General features: G+C 37.5%; 1 protein-coding gene across 3 annotated transcripts in view; it reads left to right on the top strand.

Moving 5' to 3' along the window:
• Positions 1 to 608: 608 nt before the first annotated feature.
• LOC5571929 (coiled-coil domain-containing protein 22 homolog) overlaps positions 609 to 22,121 on the top strand; it is a 26,611-nt gene continuing 5,098 nt past the window's right edge. Inside the window, exons 1-3 of one of the 3 annotated variants that reach the window (XM_001659976.2) lie at positions 609 to 713; positions 810 to 1,003; positions 1,062 to 1,233. In XM_001659976.2, the coding sequence (XP_001660026.1) occupies positions 954 to 1,003; positions 1,062 to 1,233 (222 nt within the window). In that variant the 5' untranslated portion in view covers positions 609 to 713; positions 810 to 953. Of the gene's footprint in view, positions 751 to 806; positions 1,004 to 1,061; positions 1,234 to 22,121 lie in introns of all 3 variants that reach the window. The other 2 variants (XM_021852956.1, XM_021852957.1) reach the window with 2 other exon arrangements.

Genomic DNA, 22,121 nt, shown 5'->3' with positions numbered 1-22,121 from the left:
AGCGGTAAACGCGCAGCTATTCAGCATGACCATGCTGAGGGTCGTGGGTTCGAATCCCGCAGGTCGAGGATCTTTTCGTAAAGGAAATTTTCTCGATTCCCAGGGCATAGAGTATCTTCGTACCTGCCACACGATATACACATGCAAAAATGGTCAATCGGCAAAGAAAGCTCTCAGTTAATAACTGTGGAAGTGCTCATAAGAACACTTATCTGAGAAGCAGGCTTTGTCCCAGTTGGGACGTAACGCCAGAAAGAAGAATATGAGTAAACGAACTACTAATTTATGAGTAATCTGATCTTAGCGTGTTGATAATCGTTCCGCACCCTGCAGCGAGCACTTTATTTACTTCGATTCGACAGCATACATCTTGGAAAGAATGTGTGCGTGCGACATTTTACATAAAGCATAAAACGATTGTCAAAATTTCTCCAACACCGCTCTAGACGAAAATAACTGGATGGGTGTTTTTCTGTTCTGTTCGTCTTGTTTAAATAGCTTTTCGAATGGACCATTAAAATAACCAAAACGGCCGCTATGGAAAGCATAGATAGCGCCACCGTAGCCTTGTGTGTTTGACAGAACAGCAATGCTGTCACAATGTTAAATCCCATATACAGTGGCGCCTTTGTTTTGATGCGGTGAGCACTGACAAAAACTACCTTCAATGATCCATTTTGATAAGAATTTTCCTGTATTAGCCGCTGTTCTATGTGAGTTTCAGCAAGTGGAATCTGCAGTATATAATCGGTTGTTTGTGTGCATTATCGCATTATTATTTTTTATCTCGTTGCATGTCGTTTTAGCAGCTCCGTGAAGCTTAATCATCATCCCATGGAAGATTTTGATGGTGCTGATTAATTAATCAAGGCGACTATCGGGAGGTGCATACAAACTTGTAAGGTTTCCATTCCTTCGCAACTGGATGTACGGCTAATCCGGTCGGGGTCATCATGGATGAGATTGACAACATAATCCTACATTCGTTGCGGCAGATTGAATGGTAAGTGTTTATCGCATTAAGCTCTGTTAATTTTGATTAAGGGATTTTCTTTCCGTAGCAATCTGGACGAAGAAGTCATCAGCTTGGACGACCTCAGCCCCTCGATGCTGGTGCAGGTTGTGTCGAAATGTATATCGCTGATCGATCCCGGTTTGGAGCTGCCCCGAACTCTACCGCCCGGGATGGCACAGCGATTCACGGCCACCGCCAGTCTGGCCGAGGCCTGTCGGGTGAGTTGCGTGTTTGAGAATTGCTGGGTTGTACGAAAGAATTTAGGGCTGGTAGCGAGTCATTTTTAGTGACTTGATTGCTAAAAAGTTACTATTTACTACAAAAAGTCATTTTTTTTATAAAATTATCACTAAAGTTATATTTTCGTGATCTAGTGAAAAAGAAACTAAAGACCGGGTCAACATTTTTCCATCTCAAACCGATAGATGTTTATTATTCTAAACACAAACATATGTGATTAGGAAACACATAAATATACAAACTATGTGATTTAGAAATAAAAAAGTTGAAAAAGTTAGGCTAACTTTTTGGAGAAATTCAGGTGAATATTTCTAGTCATTTTCAACGGAAAACGCGAAAATTTTATTGGGAAACAATTTCAAAGAATAATGTGTTCTAGATTCTGGCATAACTTAGGAAACGAATTTGGACTGATAATTCTGGCCGAGATATTTGAATCAGTTTTGGAGAATACTACTGAATGAATTGCTAATGAGCTTAGGGCTTATTGACAAATTTCATAACGCTGAAGGTGGTGGGTGGGTGTCCTCACAATGTTACGGCTCATACAAAATTCATAATATATTCATACAAAAAGCGTTACGAAGGAATGGGTGTAAAAAATGGTCAGCGTTATGAAATAAATGAATGAACCCTTACTACAGTATATCCAAATGGGAGTTTGTTAAACTCATATTGCCGTAACAAATGATGTGTATTTCTTAGAATCTTAAGATCAGTGGCGCGAGTAGTGGGTAGGACAAGTAGGACAGTCAAAGAATTGTCCTACCCACGATCTAACAAAAACAAAATCAACAAAAAGCTTGAAAAATAAATTAAACTATTTATCATCTGTTCAATAAACATACAAACTCGATGAACGTCTTACCTATTCTTATTCTTATGAAGAATGGAATACACGATAAGGTTTTTCATGGTTTTCTCATGTCTAGTGAAGCGTGACATGATTTGTGCATGATCCCCAAAAATTCCTGCTCGTGTGAAGAACTGTGTGGGAAATTGACTGAAAGAATTGTCACTAGAAACTTCTTTAATAGTTGGAAAACAAATGGATCAATATTCTATGGCATATCTGAATGAATTAACTGGTGGTTACTGAAGGCCCCTAACTCTGCGCAGCTCCTAACTCTGCGCACTTTCACCAAAATCCATCAAAATCTGGTAAAATACTTACACTTTTGTTCAAAATTTATTTTTCATATATTGCTACAATAGTAATAAAAAAGTACGCGAAGAATTTTCTTGGCAGATTTTTGTTTATTACTTTAATAAAAAATAAAATACCTTTAAAAATATTGAAAAACGTCCAAATTGACTACCCGTTAGCAAAAATGCTAAGGGAGTACCTCATCACTTAAGTCATTTTAAGCAAATTAAAGAGAATATATTTCAGATTTTTAGTACGTAGGCACTAGTTTATTTATCGAGCAATCATCACTGGTGAAGTGCAACTTATTTTCTCTTCATTTTCTTATTCTTCTTAAGTGCGCATAGTAAGGAACCATTTTTCAACTATGTTCCTTACTATGCGCAGCAGTTATAAAACGTTATTTTCAACATACAATCAACCCTCCAGAGGTCGATATTGAAGGGAACCATCGACCATCGAAGTCGACACCATCGAGATATGGAATAGAAATACTTTGGAAAATTGTTTGAGGGGACCACCATAGTAAGGGAAGATTAAAAAATGACGTCCATCATATTTTAAAGATTTCTACACTCCGTCCCCTCAATCCTCTGTCGCGATTTTTACAGTACCTATTGCATGCATTGTCACATTTTCGTAGACTCCTCCTCCCCTGAATGATGGACGTAATTTTTGAATACTCCCTAACCATGCAATAAAATAATGTTGATTTTTTGTATAGTTTCATGAGTCAATATTGAGTAAGAAACGCCAATAAAGTACTGTTGTTGATCTGTAATAGGAATCGTTCATTAATTACGTCACGCTTAGAGAGTGGCAATACTTTTCGGTTGAGTGATGAACAATACATTAAGAATGGATATACCCTTTCGCTCAAACTATTCTTCGTATTTAGTAGAAATGTTCGGGTTTCACATATAACAAACCAGAACCAGGTTCTTATTTATCCTCTTTAAACCCGGATCCGACCCGAATCCGAGACAATTATTTAATACTAAACCCGGATCCGAACCGAACCAAAGAAAATTTGGTTTTTATATTTTCTAGTGAAAATACATAAACAGTCAAAGCTAATTTTCCTCTACACGCCAAGGGTGAACGCAAAAAAGACGAAGTTTGTACCCTTTTTGTAAGTTGGTTTAGATTTTAGAACACTAAGTTAATTACATGTTTTGGAAATCATTTGATGATTTCGATTATTTTGAGAGTTGCACTTCATGGCATTCAGTAAGAGTAATTATCATGGATTGAATTATATATAAAATTTACTTCACTTAGTAAACTTCTATGTTAAAGACATTCCACGCTCCACTGGGGACGTAAAGCCGTATAAAGCAAGAAAATGAAGATTAATTCAGTGTTAAAATTCTAGTAATGCTTTTAGTAAAATACTTCAACTGTTATAAAGAATTTATCGAGTGCGCAGAGTTAGGAACCTAATTGCGCAGAATAAGGAGCATTGCAAAAATGAGTGCGCAGAGTTAGGAACACGGACACCTTTGAGAAAAATTAAAAATTTGCAATAAAAATCATTACTTAGTGAAGCTTTTATATTTTTTCCTTATACATAAGATCAATAAGTATTTGCTCCTAAAATTTCAGAGTATTGTGTTTTGTTTTCAATTAATTACAATTGTTTGAAATATGAAAAGCCTTAAGTGCGCAGAGTATGGGGCCTTCACGGTACTCGTGAGTATTACTGGAAGTAATTCATGACAATTTTTTTGAAACATCCATAGAGAATCATCAAATATTCTTGAAAAACCTTTGGAAGAAGCTATGGATTAATCTAAGACCAGTTGCATTGTACATATTATATAAGGAACGCATCTCCCATTACTAGCTCATTCAGATACAGCAGCAGCGCAGCAGTGCGTATTCAATTTATCTGTTTCTCCCCCAGCTAGTAGCAAGCAGCCCAATTGCTTTGATGCTCTTGCGTTGGGCTGCGTGATGCTAGCGTTACAGTACTGTAACAATGCTACATGAGATCTACACTTTTGCTACCTCTGGCATATATAAGAAACATCGTTCTCTCTGTGATATTAGTTGTAAGTTGTTATCGCTACCTATCGTAAGGGAAGGGGTGGTAAAATGAACACCTTAAGGAAATCATCTTGTTTCTGATAGAAAAACGAGAAATTTGTATAGTTCTATCGCATAACATCAAAAAAAGGGATGTAATCTATAGCAGCGACATAGCTTCAGACTAAAAAAGCTGAATTTTCACAAATTGTCATCGCTATCAAAAAGCGATGCAAATGTTCATTTTACCTGCACTATGTGGGTAAAATGAACAGCGGTTGGTGGTAAAACGAACACCATGCAAAAAACGTGAGCAAAACAAATATTTTTGAAATTTTTTATTGCCCCATCGAAAATACATCTATTAATGATTGTAACCTATTCAAAAAGAATTCTAAAAGTATCAGATTTGACATCATATCATAACGATATTCACCTCACTGAAAAACCTCAAGTCTTCCGAGCTAAAAGTTACGTCAGTTCTAATTTTCAAGCGTGGTTTTCTAAAATCTTAGTTTTCGTTGATATTTCCACTTCAATTGACCTACGTATCAACTCGAACGCTCAGATTTATGCTCTAAACCGTCCATGCGTGCTAAAAAATCATCGAAATTTGTTTTTTCTCGGTAAAAGACACGGTGTTCATTTTACCACCCCTGTTCATTTTACCACCACTTCCCCTATTCCCCACCGAGCAGGAGCACTGCCTCTCGGTGGTGGGCAATAAATTAGTTAACGCGAAAGAAGTTCATTATTCGTCTGCCTCTTCGTGACCTAAAATAACACAACGTAGGGCCTGGTCAACCCTGGACGAAACAAAAGCATTACTGAATCTCTAGACAATTTTCAGAATAATTCCTATATAAAAGTCCCAGAGTGTCAAGAAATTCTTGACTGATTCAGAAATGCCGTAAAGAAATGCCGTAAGAAATTTAGTCCTAAGTTAATTCTTAAAAAATATATTGCATCAGATTCCCCCTGATATTTTCTGATCTCTATTTTAATGCAAGTCTCTAAAAACTTTCTACTGTAATGAAAGATTTCTGGAAGTCTCTTTTTTTTCCTTATTCTGCTTGCATTGAGTCCTGATGCAAAATTTTACAAGCTCCAGACAAGCCTTCAGAGACTATATGGGTTTCAACAAGCTCTTTAAGAATTTCGTCTCAAATTCCGCGAGGAAAAGTTTCAGAAATTATCATAGTTATTTTATACTTTCAGGGTCTCCTAGAGGGATCTCTTCTGAAATTCATCTAGAGATTTCTCTGCCAATTCTCGCAGAAATTCATCCAGCGATTTTTCAAATTATGGTTAGAAACGTTAAGTTTTCTCCAGAACTCCCTCCAGGAAATCAATGAGAATTCCAAAGTTATTGCCTTTAGTAATTTTCTCATTTTTTCCATTTTTTTCCTAGAATTTCCTCCAAATATTTTTTCACTAATCCTTCAAACAAATTCTCCAGTTGTTACTGTAGGAGATCTTCCAAAGATTTACACAGAATTTCTCCCGAAGAAATCCACAAAGGTTTATTGCAGAGTTTTAAGTTTAAGGTTTTTCTCAAGAAACCCAGCAAGAATTCTTCCGCCTGTCCATGTGGATTTCTTCAAAAATTCATTCACGTTTACTCTCATGATTCCATAATTCTTTGAGGGGTTCTTAAAAAAAATTATTTTTGTTTTCTAGAAATTTCTCCAGTATTTCATCCAAGTATTCTCCAGGATTCAATCCAAAAATCATCCTCGCAGGGTTTCCAAACATTCCTTTAAAAATTCGTAAACATTTCTTGCAGTTTTTCCAAACATACTTCCTGTTGTAACGGAATCTTCGGATTGCGGAACAAATCACTACACTTCGAATAATTATAAATTCTCTTGAAATACACCGCGCCGCGAGGCACACCTTTATTCGTTGCCGTCCCCACTTCTACTATTCTACACTCTTCGTCGCTCGATCTCTGCACTGCTACTCTACATATTAAGGTATGGTATCGATCCCAATAGTTGCCCTATGCTACACTCCCCCTTTACTTAATGTCTGCCTCAACAGCTGTAACATAATCCCGAAGGTATTCTGGAGCCCTTGACATCCGTTGTGGTCGTGGCGCCAATTCTTGTTGAGCCGGACAAGTATCATCTGATTTTCCCAACTCCTTCTCGACTGTTTGATGGTTTTCCACTATGCCACCTGATTTTGTTATTGGTTTCAGGTGCGATACGTTACGATGGTATAGTTTTTGCGTGCTCAACGACTGTAATTCTACGTTCGTTCCTGTACGGCTAATAATCATAAATTGCTCCGGGTCGAAATTACTTGAAAGTTTATGATCTTTGGACATCCGTTTAGCCACAACAATATCTCCTACATTCAGGTTGCTGAGAGTTGCCTTCCTGCGCTTATCCGTTATCTTCGCCTGTTTCAGTTTTCTCTCCCAATCCCTGTCCTTAATGCTTTCAGCTTCCTGACCGGTCGACTGCTTCACCGATGGTAATTTATCCCTCAACACCCTTCCAAACATGAGGGCTGATGGTGCTATACCAGTAGTGCTGTGTGGAGTGGAGTTATACATCAGTAAGAAGTTTCTGAGATCCCACTTCCACCCTTCCTGGTTAGTTTCTTGGCTTATACGTAGACGTTTCAATATCGAGCTGTTCATTTTCTCAACTTCCCCGTTGGCCTGTGGCCAATAAGGCGTTGTCTTTTGTTGTGTGATGCCAAATTCTTTGCAAAATGATTTGAAACTCTCACTAATAAATTGTGGCCCATTATCCGATCGTAGTACTTCCGGTACCCCAAAACGGGTGAATGTTTCAAACAAGGCTTCAATCGTCAATTCTGCAGTAATCTTCTTCATAACCACTACTTCCACAAATCGGCTATAGTAATCAATAATGACCAACAGATTATGTCCACTAGGAAGTGGCCCAAGGAAGTCTACTGCTACATCTGTCCAAACTCTATCCGGCATTTTAGTTCTCAACATAGGTTCTGGTGGCCCAAGTGATGATACCAGAGTACATGGATTACATTGCTTCACATATTTTTCGCATTGGCCGTCCATTTTTGGCCACCAAGTCTTCTGTCTCAGCCTTCGCTTCATAGAGCTCATACCTGGATGTCCGTCGTGTGCACAATCTAGAACCTGTTTTCGAAGTTTTTCAGGGATTATCAGCCGATCGCCTCTCATAACGATTCCTTCGGCTACGTGTAATTCGGATTTAAACGGCTTATACATGTTTATATCCTCCGTCCACAAATTCGTCTCCAAAGCGCACATTAGTTCTTGGAGAATCGGATCATTTTGTGTCTCTTCCAAAACGTTCTGCAAGGTCACAGCATCTGGGATAGCAGCTTCCACTAGATGGTGAATATACATTTCTGTATGGTCATCAAATGGTTTCCCTTCACTTACCGATAAGCGTGAAAGGGCATCAGCTAGATTTGTAGCGCCCGGCTCATGACTTATTTCATAATCGTATGATTGAAGGCGCAAAACCCATCGTTCAATCCTTGGACATGGTTTGGACCTTGGACTGAACAGGAACTTAAGAGCCTTGCAATCCGTGATCAGTTGAAATTTGGTACCAAGGAGATATAGCTGGAACTTCTCGACAGCCCAGACTAATGCCAGCGCTTCACGTTCCGTCTGAAAATATTTCTTCTCCAGAGCTGAGAGAGCTTTACTCGCAAAAGCAATAATGCGAGTACACCCTTCCTTATTCTCTTGTAATAAAACAGCTCCCACACCTTCAGGGCTAGCATCGGCAATAAGTTTTGTTTTGTCCTCTCTACTGAAAAATCCAAGGTATCCTACATTGCAACCAGCTTCCTTAATTTCGTTGAATGCTTTTTGGTGAATTTCTTCCCACTGGAAACAACTTCCTTTCCTTAAAAGTTGCCTGAGTAAATCCGTTTTGGAGGCAAGGTTTGGGATGAACCGACCTACATAAGTGATTAAACCTAAAAAACTTCTTAATTCAGATACATTCCTAGGCTCTCTGAAATTTTTAATCGCTTTCAACCGATGTTCTGTAGGGCGTATTCCGTTTTGGTCCAATACATGTCCTAAAAACTCTAACTGATCTACTCCATAAATACATTTTTGGTCATTAAGAAGAATGTCATATTCTTTGAGACGATTTTGTAGTAAAGTCAGTCTTTCGTCATGTTCTGCTCTGTTTGCTCCATAAACCATGACGTCGTCAAGATACACCACTATTCCTTTCAGACCCGCCAGTATCGATTCCATGGTCTTCTGGAAAATTTCGGGTGCGCAACTAACCCCAAACATGAGCCTCTTAAATCTGTTTAATGATGAAAATTTACAAAAAGAAGATATTTTGATGTATTAAAATATTACTTAAGTTTATTCCGAATTCACACTGTCATGTTATTTATTTAATTCACCGAAACATGGCGAACAGTTTCACCAAAACGAAAAAATTACCTGAACAATCCGGTTTTGGTGATGAAAGTTGTAATGGTTCGCGATTTTTCCGAAATTTCCAATTGGTGATAAGCGTCCTTAACATCCAATTTGGAAAAGACCGTGGCTCCATTGACTGAACCTAATAGTTCCTCGACCGTTGGAAGCGGATGCGTTTCCCTTAAAATCGCCTGGTTCGCTCGACGCATGTCGATACATAATCTGATCTCGCCGGAATCCTTGAGCACCGGTACCATCGGTGATACCCAACGGGAAGGTCCCCGTACGCGTTCAATGATTCCCTTAGCCAACATCATTCTTAGCTTTTCTTCCACCTTCTCTTCCAAAGCAAACGGTACGCGCCGGTACGGTTGTTGCACTGGTTGGATGCTCTCGTCAATGGGTATTTCAACAATAACCCCCTTGAACTTGGTGAATTCCTGTTGTTCCTCAACATTACCGATGTCAAAACCCACTTTAAGGACGCTCAATTCTTTGGCCGTTTCATCTCCCAACAAGCATTGTTGCCCTTCTTTGGCTACATAGAAGGTCGCTTCAGTGTGTTTTCCTCCTCCTTGGATGGAAGCTTCAAAACGGCCAACTATTTCCATCGGCTTGCTTGAAGCGTAGCTTGTGAAATCTTTCTTTACCGTGGTGGTCATATTCGAAACTTGGGCCCCCAATCGCTTCATTTCCTCCCATATTGACATGCTAATAATATTAGCTGCTGCCCCCGAATCTATAACCATCGGTACCTCTACATCTCCGATCTTGAACAAAAACGTGTTTCTTCCCATAGCGTAAAAAATGTATCCATCTTCCTCCTTGTTTTGTTCATTTATCTCTTGAACCGCTCTTACACGTTTTACTGGTACGGGTCCTCGTTGATCAATGTTTGGTCTTTTAAGACACTGACGTGCAAAATGGCCGTATCCTCGGCATTTCAAACATTGCGCTTTGATTGCCGGACACACATCTGATCCCTTCACGTGTCCTTTTTTTCCACAAGCGAAACAGACCGGCTCCGATCGAGCAAAATTTCTACCACCACGAGAGTACAGATTACGGTTACTCGACCATTGATACGGCTTCTTGAAAATCTCCGGCTTGTTGAGTGCTGATGATGTTTGACCCCGATAAGTCAATCTGTTGATAGCTTCACTGGGAGGTCTGTTGAATTCCCTCAACTGGCGGTCGCTCTCTTCAAGACTCGTACCAAGCGCTTCAACCTCATCGAGTAACATATCTCGTTTGAGAAGCTTCTGTCGCAGTTTGCTCGAGGTACATTTTTCAACAATCTGATCAACTATCATTTCATCAGGCTGGCTGTATTCACAGCGTTTCACTTGTGTACGCAATCGCAGCACGAAATCTGAGAACCTTTCTGACGGTTTTTGAACAATTTGTCGAAATTGATGTCGCTCATAAGTTCGACGACGAAATGGCTCAAAATGAGCGTCCAATTTGGAAATCGCCGCATCATAATACGGCGGGTCCACCAAAACATGTGGGACATTATCAATTTCAGGGAGATTATCAAAAATATCCCTCAAGTCCGGTCCTCCCAGGTACAATAACTTTGCTCTTCTCTCGTACTGGGAAACAATATTCTCTGCATCAAAATATGATTCTAAATCTCTTTTCCACTTGCTCCACGCTACTGGCAGCTGCGAAGACTCCACAGACGCTTGGAACACTCTTACTCGACAGTCGTTACCAGCCCTGTTGCAATCGTAATCAAAATAATAAAATATACTCCCATTATAAAAAACAGGATACTTCTGTGTTGAATATATAACCAACATTTCACCATTCGGCACATCATTGTAATCATGTAATAATATTAAATATAATTACTGTTGATGAAATATATATAAAAAAACACAGTACCAATATTTCTGCCAGTTCATTTTTTTTACAATAAACCCTCTACCACCATAATAAAGCGAACCCGCTTATCCTTTATTAAACTGCGAACCCGCTTTCATCTAAATTTCCATAGCGACTCCGCTTACTTTCTATTTAACAGCGAACCCGCTTTTATCTTAATTTCCATAGCGACTCTGCTTGTTCTTCATGAGGCTAATATTATTAAGAATCACCGATAATCATTGCGACTCCGCTTGCTTTCAACTCTTCCACACAAAACGCTGTAACTACTGTTCTGAACTAATATACTTCACTTGCGATCCCGCATGCTCTACTTCTTTATTATTGAATGACGATCCCGTCATGCTATAACATATTAATCATTCATCTTTGACGATACCGTCATCTATTTCATTATGAACGATACCGTTCTCTGCGTTTCCGCTTCTTAAATTTTCACCGAAATTAGTTATCATACCCGATAGTCACTATACTTATAAAAAAATAGTGTATTTCAGACCATTGGAAAGCAAAAACAATTCAATGCAGCTTTGAAACTAAAATATTCACTTACCTTTCTATGCTAAATCCAAATCCAAAAATCCAGCATCATTCCCAAGTATTTACCATCTATATGTAGATGTATACCTGCTTCGTTCCAATACACTGTTGCTTTGTTTATCTCATAATAAATACTTATAATGATGATTTTGTTTTGTCACTTACACAAGTGCACCTGTTCAATTTTTCCTCTGCGGGTTGAGAAAACATCAAAAGCATAATTGCATCCCCTCATCATATTCACATTCATATCATCATACTTCTCTGAACTGATTTTATCAATACATACACAAGGTAGATTTCTTGCACTCAATTTTGCTTTTTTTTTTCTGCCGCACCAGCAGGTAACCACACAACTTTCACACACTCATTTCAGGCCAACGAAAAAAAAAAGAGCCTCACATAAAGAGAACCATTCTCTTCTCTCTCCGTCTCCCAACAACTATTTTTTTTACCGCTCACTACCACTACCATACCACACTAGCTGTTAATATTTTCTGCGTCTTCAGCTTCCGCCATTTTCCCCGTATGAATGATGTGCCGAATTCATGTGAAATTTTGATTTCATATCACTCATTAGTTTCACAATATTCCAAATTCTTACTTACATATTTCACCGTCGTCGCCAAATGTTGTAACGGAATCTTCGGATTGCGGAACAAATCACTACACTTCGAATAATTATAAATTCTCTTGAAATACACCGCGCCGCGAGGCACACCTTTATTCGTTGCCGTCCCCACTTCTACTATTCTACACTCTTCGTCGCTCGATCTCTGCACTGCTACTCTACATATTAAGGTATGGTATCGATCCCAATAGTTGCCCTATGCTACACTTCCTAACATTCCCATGCAATCTTCAAAAGTCTATTTAAGTTTTTAAATCAGTTAATACTACAATAATTTTCCCAATCCAAACCTGCCAAAAAAAATCATTTCGAGATTCTTTCCAATGTTTTTCGAAAAATTCTTTTAGAAAATCATGCGATATACTATCCCGAGATTTCCCTGCAGACATTCCTGAAAGAATTCCCGAAAAAACTTTCAATACTTACTCTAGAATTAGAGGAAGAATTCCTGTACAAATCGTAGAAGGAATCTCTGAGGTAATTGCTGAAGGTATCTACAGATTAATTTTTAATTGATATTTTATTTAAATCCTGAAAGACAATTTCATAGGAAATTCCTTGAAATACCTGATGGCATTTTTGGAGACATTATTGATCGAATTTTTGAAGATGTTTTGACCAGGAAGTGCCAGGAATATTGGAGGATGTCCCAGGGAAACCTGTGGATGCGTCACTGGATGGAATCTAGGAGAAAATAGGACTTCCTTGAAAAATTTCTCAAAAAATTTATGAAGAAATTTCTATGATTTCCGAAATAATCTTTGGAGCAATTCCATTTCTGTGGTACTTTTTGTGAAAATCTAGACTGAACTGTTGAGGTATCTTAATCAAAATTCTTGAAGAAACTCCCTAGGAATATTCGTGTAGAATTTTATTTGGGAAATAATAGCTAAATGTACACTGCTCACACTATTATGGGTCACCTTGTCACGATTATTAGTCACTCTGTTCCACACGCAATTCAAATGCAAATGACCCATAATAGTGGGTGACCCATGATAGTGTAACCACTGTACACTTATAGAAATTTCCGAAGTAACATCCGAACATACCTAAATGAATTCCTGATGAAATTACTAGAGAAGATCATGAAAAAACACATACGGTAGTACTTGTCGTAATGTCACGAAAAATTCTCAAAAATAGTCTTAAATCTTAGAGAAATATCTGCTCTGAAGGTATAAAGAGTCAAGCTCTGTTTTCTTGATTTCTAGTTGGTCTATTTTCAGCCATTTTTTGATTCCTTTCAGGATTCTTTATTTCAGGCAACAGGTCTACAATATCACATTTTTAAGTTACTTAGTCGATACCAGCCGAGTCTTAGTCTTAGTCTTGTGGTAACGACTGACACCTAGTGACCCTTTATCCTTCATCTTATAAAGGATCACTACTGACATCCTTTGCGTTTGAGCCCCTTTCAATTTCCAGCTTAGGAATCCATAAGGTTTTAAATTTTTATTTGCTTCAGTGTGCACACAATATTCTCCAACGTTTGTCCTACCCATGATTTCGAACGTGAACGCGCCTCTGCTTCAGATAATTCAACGTGACAAAAATTCGTTCTTCATGTCCATCGTAGAGAAATTATCGGGAGTGGAAATCCATCTTGAAATTTATGCACAATCGATACCGCCCATTATGTTTCTGAACAAGGACCGATTTACTCTCGCGTGTCGTACCATCATGCAACCAATCCTCGATTATTTGATCAACAGCATCTCTCTCAAATTTTCCCATTCGTTGAAGGGAAACATTGAAATACTTATCCTTTTTCAAACGTATCGTTGCCATATACTTAACATTCTTCTCGGCGTCCGGCTGCTTTTGGCGATAAAACGTTTCAAAATCAGCATTAATTTGATCTGCGTATACAAGGCAATCGTTTTCACCCACTATCAAATCAACACACTTAAATTATTTTATGGATTCCTGTGAAATCTCAACAGCTGAACAGTTCGGTAGAATATATTAACGGAGTACGGTAATTTTTACAGTATTCGGTAACAATTCACCGGAATCCGTAAAATTCCGACGAAATTACGGTGTTTTATTTCACCGAACTAAAATGCTCCGGTAAAATGAGCTTAGTGTGAAGATTACCACAGTCTGTTGCTACGGGCAAACTATCACCGAAAGCATCATTCATCAGATTATACTAAATGCAGATACTTCAGGTTTCTCGAAAAGAATCACCGTTATCTGTTATCTGTTTGATGAAATCACGACCCATAATAGCACTTACTACAACCTAAAACGAGACATCTAATACCAAGTTACCCTTAACGATCACCTTTTTTTTCCAAAAAACCTTCAATTTTCACTTTAGATTGATTGATACCAGTTAAATCTACGATAGCGGGATTTAGGGCTAGTGTGCCACCTTAAGCAAATTGTTCTCTAACTTTGTCTAAAGCTTAAAAAACCTACCAATTTAGCCTCATGATGTTAGTTTCACATCTTTCCATAAGCACTGGGCCATTTAAAAAGAAAATAATTTCTAAAAGTATTAGTTTTGGAGCTCCTCGAATATCATCCAAAATAACCTAATTTTCGACACTATGGGGCAAGACGGCCACCGAATGAACATTCATGTAATTCTACTTGTAATGAAATTTTCTTCATTTCCTGTTAATGTTGCTAACAAAGCAGAGCCTAATTGATAATTTTAAAAATATGTTTAGGTTTACCGTCATAAGGGGATGCTTTATAACAAAGTTCATTACATGCGGAACTATCTACTAGTGATTTCGAGAAACTAAAATTGTTATTTTTGTATCCATTCAATATGATACATGAATTAACCTTTCATTACGGAGGAACTGTATACATAATATTACACTAGATGACTAGATTAGCACTAAATAACGGTGAAATATTGATGAAAATAAGTAAAACAGTTCTTAACGTTCAACGCTCCGCCATCGTAATCATCGTCATCATCGAAATTTCAAAAGCAAAATGTGTTCAGTGTTTGTCGGTTAGAGAATAATTCCAGGGTGTCCATTCATCCGGGAAATCCGGAAAAAAACCCGGGAATTTCAAATGACCGGGAAAAATACGGGAAATTGTAGAACACACCGGGAAAATATGTATTTCGAATAGAGGATTAGTTTCAATATTAATTATTATGGACGAAACACAAAAAGTTTGAGTGGACGCCTGCCTGATGACTTGAACTTTGCATCCTGATTAACTATTGATGATATGTAAGATGGGTAGTTAACCGTTTCCAGTATTTTTTTTCAAAATCCACAAATTTTCCTAAGAGATCTTCAATATTTTTTCTTACAACTTATACAGATTTCTTATGAGATACTTGATAAATTTCTGGAAAGATGTGAAGCAAATTCGAATAATCTTATGAAACATTATTAAAATCCTTGAACAATTTCTAAAAGAGTACTTAGATATTTCCGATTAGATTCTTGATGGTGCTTGATAGCCTTTTCTTTAGGATGCATAGTATGAGATTTTTGCGGAAATCCTAACGGGGATATAAGCGATAATTGACGATTTACTAGAGAATTCTTTAGAACATCGCTATAAAGGTAATTATTAGAGGATTGTTAATAACAAATTTAGTAAATTCTATAAAAGGCTTTTGGCTGATTTTTCTTGACATTTACAGCAGATTCTTAGTGGTTGGTGAAAAGCTAAGCAGGAAGGATTTTGGCAATTCTCTTGGGAGATCTTGGTGGTTTTCTACTGAAATCCTAGTCAGATTTATCAAGTATTCCTGTTCGACGGATTCTTTGTGATATTTGGTGGAGCTTAGTTAGAAATATTAGCTTGGCTAATCCTCTTGATGTATGACGTGGTCCTTATCAGGTCCCTTCCGCCCATTTTCAGTAAATTTGATTTGAGATCGTTAATGAATTCATGTCGAGATCACTTGAGAATTCTTGGACAGATTTTTGTTTATATCTTGAGAAAATTTTTGATTGATTTCTGGTATGATGCTGCTTTGCGTCTTGCGCATTTCTTTCTCCACTGGACTATCGCAGAAGTTTTTACAAGTGCGGAAACGCTAATAAAAGTGCGCAATGACATCTAATCGGGTAGAAATCTTCGGGGACTTATTCCTCACAAATCAGAGAATAAGTGCTCTGAAGACACCAACATGATTTGATGTAATCCCACACTTTTATTTACACTTTTGCACTTATGAGGCCGCACTTCGCAGTCCAGTAGTGAAAGAAATACACAATATATGTTATTTCTTTAGCAGGTTTAATATGAAAACCATTAAATAGTGTTTGACGATGCACCCGATTCTGTTTTTACACGGGAGATGGCCAAAATGATCCAAAAGATATAAATGATTTATCAACAAAAACAATTTGGATTGATAATTGAACATCAAAAAATAAGACATGTTCTAAAGGTAACTAAAGCAAATTTTCAGTTTTGAAGATTTATGAAAAAATCGCTGAAAAAATCTCTAATGATTTGTATTTCAAAAATCCTTTGTACGTTTCCCCAACACTCTTTTGAAGTTCAAACCATTAACATTTTGAACCTACAATATTTTTAAAATAAGCATCAAAATTAATGCATGGATAACTTAGATCAAGTTCTCCGAATTGGAAAATGTTATATGGAAAAACTATTAAGTTGCAAATGTTTTAAATAATTCTGTACTACTCAATAATTAACCCCTCTACCGGCAGCTTCATTTTTTCCCGCACAATTCCAATTCAAATTGTTGTAACTTTTTTGTTTTTCAATATTTTTGCACCATTTTTTCACAAGCTCTAAAAAAACTCTTCTAGTTTTAGGATCTGTGTCGATATTGATCATTGGTCATCTGGTTTTGAAGATATTCCAAAATTCCTTGAGGGACCGACCCGTAACTAGAACCCCCCGTTAATTTCTCAGGCTACAGAATTTTAATCGTATTCGGATATTCACTCTTCGAAACAATTCACTAATGAGAGTATGTTGTGAAAAAATGAAGCAATTTCGTGCAGCCGTCTTTAAGTAATGACCATTTAAGTTTCTGGAACCACGCTGGCCAAATAAAGATCTTAAAAACTTAAAAAAACATCATATCGTAATTTTCAGATATCTCCAAGAATTCTGAACCGATTTGTATGATTTTTTTTTTCAGAGAATTACCTGGCATTATATAGCCCATATTTTATTTTTTTGATAAATTGATCAAAAATAAAATGGCCGCCAAAGACATTTTATATGGAAAATGTCGGTCCCCCAAGGAACATCGGAATAACTTTAAAACCAAATCACCAATAATGAATATTGACACGGATTCCTAAACTAGAAGAGTTGTTTGAGAACTTGTGAAAAAATGGTGCAAAAATATTGAAAAACAAAAAAGTTATAACGATTTGAATTTGAATTTTGCGGTAAAAAATTAAGCTGCCGGTAGAGGGGTTAAAGACAAAAGCAAGCACTGAGGAGCTGCAGAATTTGCAAAACCCAATAATGATTGGTTTTGAACACCTGTTAAATTTTCTACTCTAATTGATCCAATATTTATGCCACTGCAATGGTATTGCTATCAATTTCCAGTATTTGGCAATCTATCATGTAATCAAGCTTTCTATGGAACGTCTGAAAAATTCAAATCGAAGGAAAATTATATCATTGAATTATGATGCTCCGGGAAAAATCCGGGAATTGAAAAATCAATTTTAAATGGACACCCTGAGAATAGAATACACCCGATTCTGTTTTTGCACGGGGGATGCGTACCGTGCAAAAAAAAATTTCAGTTCAAAATTTCAAAAAACCGTGCAAAAAAAGTAACACCATTTCTCGACGTTTCATGCAAAAATAAGGTTTTGGTGGAAAAAAATGTATGGAAACTTTTTTTGCACGGCCGTGTAAAAAAAAATCCGTGCAAAAACAGAATCGGGTGTACAGTGAACACATTTTTCTGTAAAATTTTATTTATATAGCTTCACAATGTACAGTACACCTTCAAACACAAACTGCAGCGCGGACGTCTTTGTGGGTTTAGGCACTTGACAGACTTGTGCCCAGTTTTGTTGCAATTGAAACATACGATGCCGGACGCTGCTAAGGGAGGTCCTCTCGCTCCACCTTTAACAACCGATCCGAATTGACGTACTGGTAGACGGGATCTTACTTTTGATAAAGAAAATGGATTCGCACCGTCTTGATCCTTTTCAACAAACCGAAAACCGTGGTATACTCGTTTGCAGCGATTTGATGATATACCTAGCTCGTCGCGTGAAAAGCCGCTCATGATATTCGTGATCAAACGTCAACATCCCACCGCAAAATCGCTAGTGTTTGGAGGTGATTTTAACCTCCAAATTGCCAAATAACCTCCAAAACATCACCTCCAAGTTAGTTCTAATGAACTCCGTCATATGAAATATGGTGGCGCGTCGATCGTCGCAAGTTTATCGTTAAACAGTCAATATTGACCACCGAGGTTTCCAAAACATAAAGGACAGGCGACGTTCTGAACACGAAAAAACGTATAGTTGTCGTACGTTTCCTGTGGAGCTTTCACTACCGTCATTAGCTCCCGACAGTGGCGCAACCAAAGGGGGGTTTTGGGGGTCAAAACCCCCCCCCCCCCAGAGTCGGAAAATTATAAGGCCTGCCTAGTATATTTTTGAAATTCAACACTACACATCATACGACTACAGAGCAGTAACTTAGTTCGATTCGTATTAGCTCTGTAAATGTCTATGGTTTTCACAGTTATTATATTCTTCTAAGTTATGTTGTTTTTAATTATTTAACTCTTCAGGTGATTCGATAACAAAAAAAAAAATATATGCGAATTATGAATTACAAAATTTTCTAGCCCTTTTTAAAAACTAACTGAAGGCGTTGTGTTTATAGTTTGTCAAACCTTCAAATATATTGAAACCTTTTGATTGCAGCAGCCTTCGAAATATCCTTTTTTTATAGTTTCTCAGCATTTTGATAAATTTGACGACCTTCAGAGCATACGAGTTCCTTCATTTTGAAGATTACGGAAAAGAAATATCTGCGACATAAAATGGACAAAATCTTCACAATGAAAGCAAAACTCATTTTTGATCATTGGACTCGATTCTAGACTGCCAATTCTGTATGAAGTTACAACTATATTTCTACCGGCGGTTTAGTTTTGCAATGGTTTTTTTTTTCTGTCTTTATTAACGTGATTTTTAGCCCTGGACTAGTTCATCTCGGAACCAACGGCTTTACTTCCCTTCCGAAAGAAGTCGTCACTATGTAACTTTTACGTCATAAGTGACTATCTCGGGTATGGAATACGATCCCAGGTCCTCGGCGTGAGAGGCGTGTGTTCTAACCACTACACCAGGTCCGTCCCCTTTTGCAATGTTGATTTACTGTCGACCTACTGCAACAATAGTATCAATGATTTCTAATACAAATTACTTCGTTAAAAGACTATTATCGAAGTCTTTGTTGAAAAACTCGAAAACATATTTAAAAAACACGCTAATTTATTGTAATCTTGTTTCGTTTACTTCGCAAAAATGAAACACGCTTAAATTCTTCAACTCGATTTTTTTATCAAAAAATATATTTTCAAAAAAATATTTTAAAATTTGCAAAACCCCCCTAGAACCAAATCCTGGTTGCGCTACTGGCTCCCGATGTATATCCACTATGTCGTGGTAACTCGGAAAGGTTGTCAATAACATCACTTTGAATCCTTGGAACCCAAAGAATCTCTTTTCTACTAAACTGTACCACAACTTTGCTGCACCAATCAACCTTGTCGTGGCGTATAGAAGAGTGGCATTATCCGTCCATCCGTACAGTTTCTGATAATGTTCCACCTTCCGTATCCAAATGGCTGGATCGTACGATCTTCCGGATGCAGTGGTCGTGGCATTCGGATTTCCTGTGTACCTATCTTCTCAAAGATTCTCAACAAAACTCTCCAGACAGATAATTGTTAATGAGTATCCCAAATTACTGCAGTTCACTACACTAATTTCACAAAATTTGTTGATTGGTTAATATCCATAAAGAAATATCTTCAGTTACAGTCATTTTTTGACAAATATTTGCAGTTGCCATTCCCTAACCTCAAATCTACCCGTTCTGCGAATAGAAATTCATGGAGTTCCACAACCAATGGAATTCTCTGGAATGTCATCCAGGAACTACTAGTGTGGCCGTTTTTAGAAGATTTTGAGTAATATCTTAAGGTGAAGATAAATCGAAGCCAAACTCCAGATTTTCAAGAGCACGGATCTGGAGAACCAAACATCCGTTTATGCTGAAAACTTAATCGATTGGTCACTAGCTGGTGGAATTATAGTGATGCATTTTTCGATATATTGATTAGTATTTGAGATTTACTTCTTCAAATTGATATGATGATGTCCCGTGCGGCCTTAAATGAATTCTATTTGTCACAGTAAGAATACCAAAAATTCCTTCAATTATTTCTACACGTGTTTCCCTAAAATTTAAGCCCAAAGTTTACCAGATATATTATTTAGGGTTACTTTTAATATTTTTCCAATATTCAATGTACCAAACCTTCCCAGGCTATCTCAGGGATCTAAAATTTCCTTCAGAGACTTTTAAAGGAGTAATAATCTAATCTAATCTAAGCGCTTGCACAGCCAATATTGAAAAGCATCCTGGAAACACCGAAATATCTTCCAGTATTTTCTTGTCAGCATTAATATTTGTAGCATATCAATGATTTGATACAAACATTAAAATGGCCAGGCCCACTGTGCAGACTTGGGGTTTGAAGGTAATTCAAAAATTTACGGCGATCAGGTTATTCATAAATTAATATCATGATAGACGAAAAATTTCCAAATTCTGTAGAGTAAGAAACGGGGACAACCGTACCAACCGTTCCTTATAGAGAAATAGGCGGAATCGTTGGGAGTGGAGTAGCTATGATTGTTAATGCACACTCCATTGTTGTTTATGGTCCGTTTCCTGGGTGGGGCACAGGTATTTCTTCCTTGTGTCCTGGCGCCACATTAGGCTTAAGCGCTATTACTCGCTCTTTGAAACGAAAAGAAAGTTGACTCCCACCCGTTTGCAAACCATGTGCTAATAGCTACCTATGAAGTATGTGAAACAGTTTTTGAGATTTCCAATACTCCTCGTCTCTTCATAAAGTAAGACTTAGCTTGAAAGACGTGTAAGATATTAAAATCATTTCTTTCCTCATAAACCCTTACGCCATTTATAGACAGCTTTCTATAATATTCAAAAATATCAAACACATCGTTTTTAAAAAGAATGTGAATAGTAAACGAAACCCAATATCTTTTAACCCGTATAGGCCTGAGTGAAAGCAAAGATTACTGGGTCAAGTCGGGTGAGAAGGGTACTGTTCGTTTGTACCCCTGGAGGTAGGCAAATTTCAAGTCAAAATCACTACATGACGGAATTTTAAGAAAATTGCATCAGTGTAAACCTTTTGAGAAACGATTGAATTGGATAACTATGAGTTTTGCATTTAATTGACCCTATAAATGACCATTTTCGGGCCCCGCGACGCCTCAAACTTACGATAAAGTTGCCAATTTGTATCTGAACATCTGTTCCAAGCTTATGAGAATGCATTTTAGTGCACAATTATGCTTGATTTCTACTTTTCGAGAATTGAAACGGTTTAGAATCCAACAAATCTATAGCCGGCTCTTCTGGGCATTACGTCCGAATGGCCTCATCCGGTATATGTTAAACGGTGCCAAACTCTTAATTTATACTGTTGAATATCAGATCTTAATGATTTATGCAAATTAAAATGATTGTCATTGCAAATAAATAAAGGTAACTTGGCATGTCCCAAAAAATAGCCCTTTTTTACCCGACTTCACTCAGTGACCCACCGGAATAACTCCGGCCACAGGAATTTTTCCGAGTTCTTCTGGCTACTTTTAGAAACTAGATATGTGGGCCAGTGAACTGACAAAATATCATTTGAATCCGTTAAGAATTCGCTGAGCGGTGAGGGTTTCAGTATTTTCGCTTTCACTCAGGCCTATACGGGTTAAATGTATGATGTTGATAACACGAACAAAAAATATCAGAAACTCTTAAAGGAGTAATAAGGTATTTTTCCAGAAGTTCTTTTAGATTCTTACCACTACTCCGGGAAAAAAACTTATTGAAAATCCTTCGCATATCATGGATTGATTTTATAAGGACTAGAAATCAACTCCCAAGAATACTTTCTCAAAAAATGTACCAAGAAATACCATAATAAACA

This window comes from Aedes aegypti, chromosome 3 (assembly GCF_002204515.2).
Source record: "Aedes aegypti strain LVP_AGWG chromosome 3, AaegL5.0 Primary Assembly, whole genome shotgun sequence".
In the NCBI taxonomy this organism is placed as follows: domain Eukaryota; kingdom Metazoa; phylum Arthropoda; class Insecta; order Diptera; family Culicidae; genus Aedes; species Aedes aegypti.
Note: the sequence above shows the minus strand (reverse complement) of the source record. Positions and strands in the feature narration are given on the sequence as shown.